At 38.5% G+C, this 1,308-nt stretch overlaps 1 protein-coding gene across 1 annotated transcript; it reads left to right on the plus strand.

The window, feature by feature from the left end:
• Window positions 1-593: 593 nt before the first annotated feature.
• Window positions 594-1,099, plus strand: LOC121491364 (eukaryotic translation initiation factor 3 subunit K-like). Its single transcript, XM_041756195.1, has one exon. It carries the CDS (start codon window positions 655-657, stop codon window positions 1,048-1,050), a length of 396 nt encoding a protein of 131 aa, XP_041612129.1. The 5' UTR covers window positions 594-654; the 3' UTR covers window positions 1,051-1,099.
• The last annotated feature ends 209 nt before the right edge of the window (window positions 1,100-1,308 follow it).

Here is a 1,308-nt window from a genome sequence, read left to right on the forward strand (position 1 = left end):
TTTAAGTTCAGTTAAATTAAAATTTAAGTTCAGTTAAAACCAATATATTATTGGTTTCAGAGGTTGAAGTCAGTGATTCATCAGTCTTATATAATACTCAGGGCTCATTATATCACATGTCTTCCTTAATGTCCATCACCCAGTTACCTCATTCCCCCTCACCCCCTTCGCCTCCTGCAACTCTCAATTTATTTCCTGTGATTAAGAGTGTCTTAAGGTTTCTCTTCCTCTCTGATTTCCTCTTGTTTAATTTTTCCCTCCCTTCTCCTATGATCCTGTTTTGTTTCTTAAATTCCACACGAGTGACATCATATGATAACTGTCTTTCTCTGACTGACATATTTTGCTCAGCATAATACCGTGTAGTTCTATCCATGTTGCTGCAAATGGCAAGATTTCATTTTTTGATGGCTAAGTAGTATTCCATTGTGTATATGTTATATATATACATATATATTTACCACATACACACACACACATATATATATATATATACCACATCTATATTTTGAGATTCATCCAGTTTTGTATATGTGTCAATCATTCTTTTAATACAAAGAACTATTCCATTTTATGGGTGAACCATGCACTGCCCAGATCCTGCTAAAGGCCCTCACCAACCTGCCCCACACCGACTTCACACTGTGCAAGTGCATGATCGATCAGGCACATCAAGAAGAACGGCCAATCCGGCAGATTTTATACCTCGGAGACCTGCTGGAGACCTGCCACTTCCAGGCCTTCTGGCAAGCCCTGGATGAAAACATGGACCTCCTGGAAGGTATAACCGGCTTCGAAGACTCAGTCCGAAAATTTATCTGCCACGTTGTGGGCATCACTTATCAGCACATTGATCGCTGGCTGCTGGCTGAGATGCTTGGGGACCTGACAGACAGCCAGCTAAAAGTGTGGATGAGCAAGTATGGCTGGAGCGCAGATGAGTCAGGCCAGATCTTCATCTGTAGCCAAGAGGAGAGCATCAAGCCCAAGAACATCGTGGAGAAGATCGACTTTGACAGTGTGTCCAGCATTATGGCCTCCTCCCAGTAACCTGGCAGGTGTTTAATAAAGATTTGTTGATTTAAAAAAAAAAAAAAAATGGTTTTTTTTTTTTTTTTTTTTATAAAAAAATGTTTTAATTTCATTTAAAATCCAAAGGAAAAAACAAGCTTGTAAGAAGAAGCAAACATTTTAGTATTTAATAGTAATATATTCATATTTATACCAACACAGTCATAAAACATAATCTTTTTTAAAGATTTTATTCATTCGAGAAAGAGACAGAGGGAGCACAAGCAGACGGAGAGG

This window comes from Vulpes lagopus, chromosome 5, assembly GCF_018345385.1.
Source record: "Vulpes lagopus strain Blue_001 chromosome 5, ASM1834538v1, whole genome shotgun sequence".
NCBI classification, from domain to species: Eukaryota; Metazoa; Chordata; class Mammalia; order Carnivora; family Canidae; genus Vulpes; species Vulpes lagopus.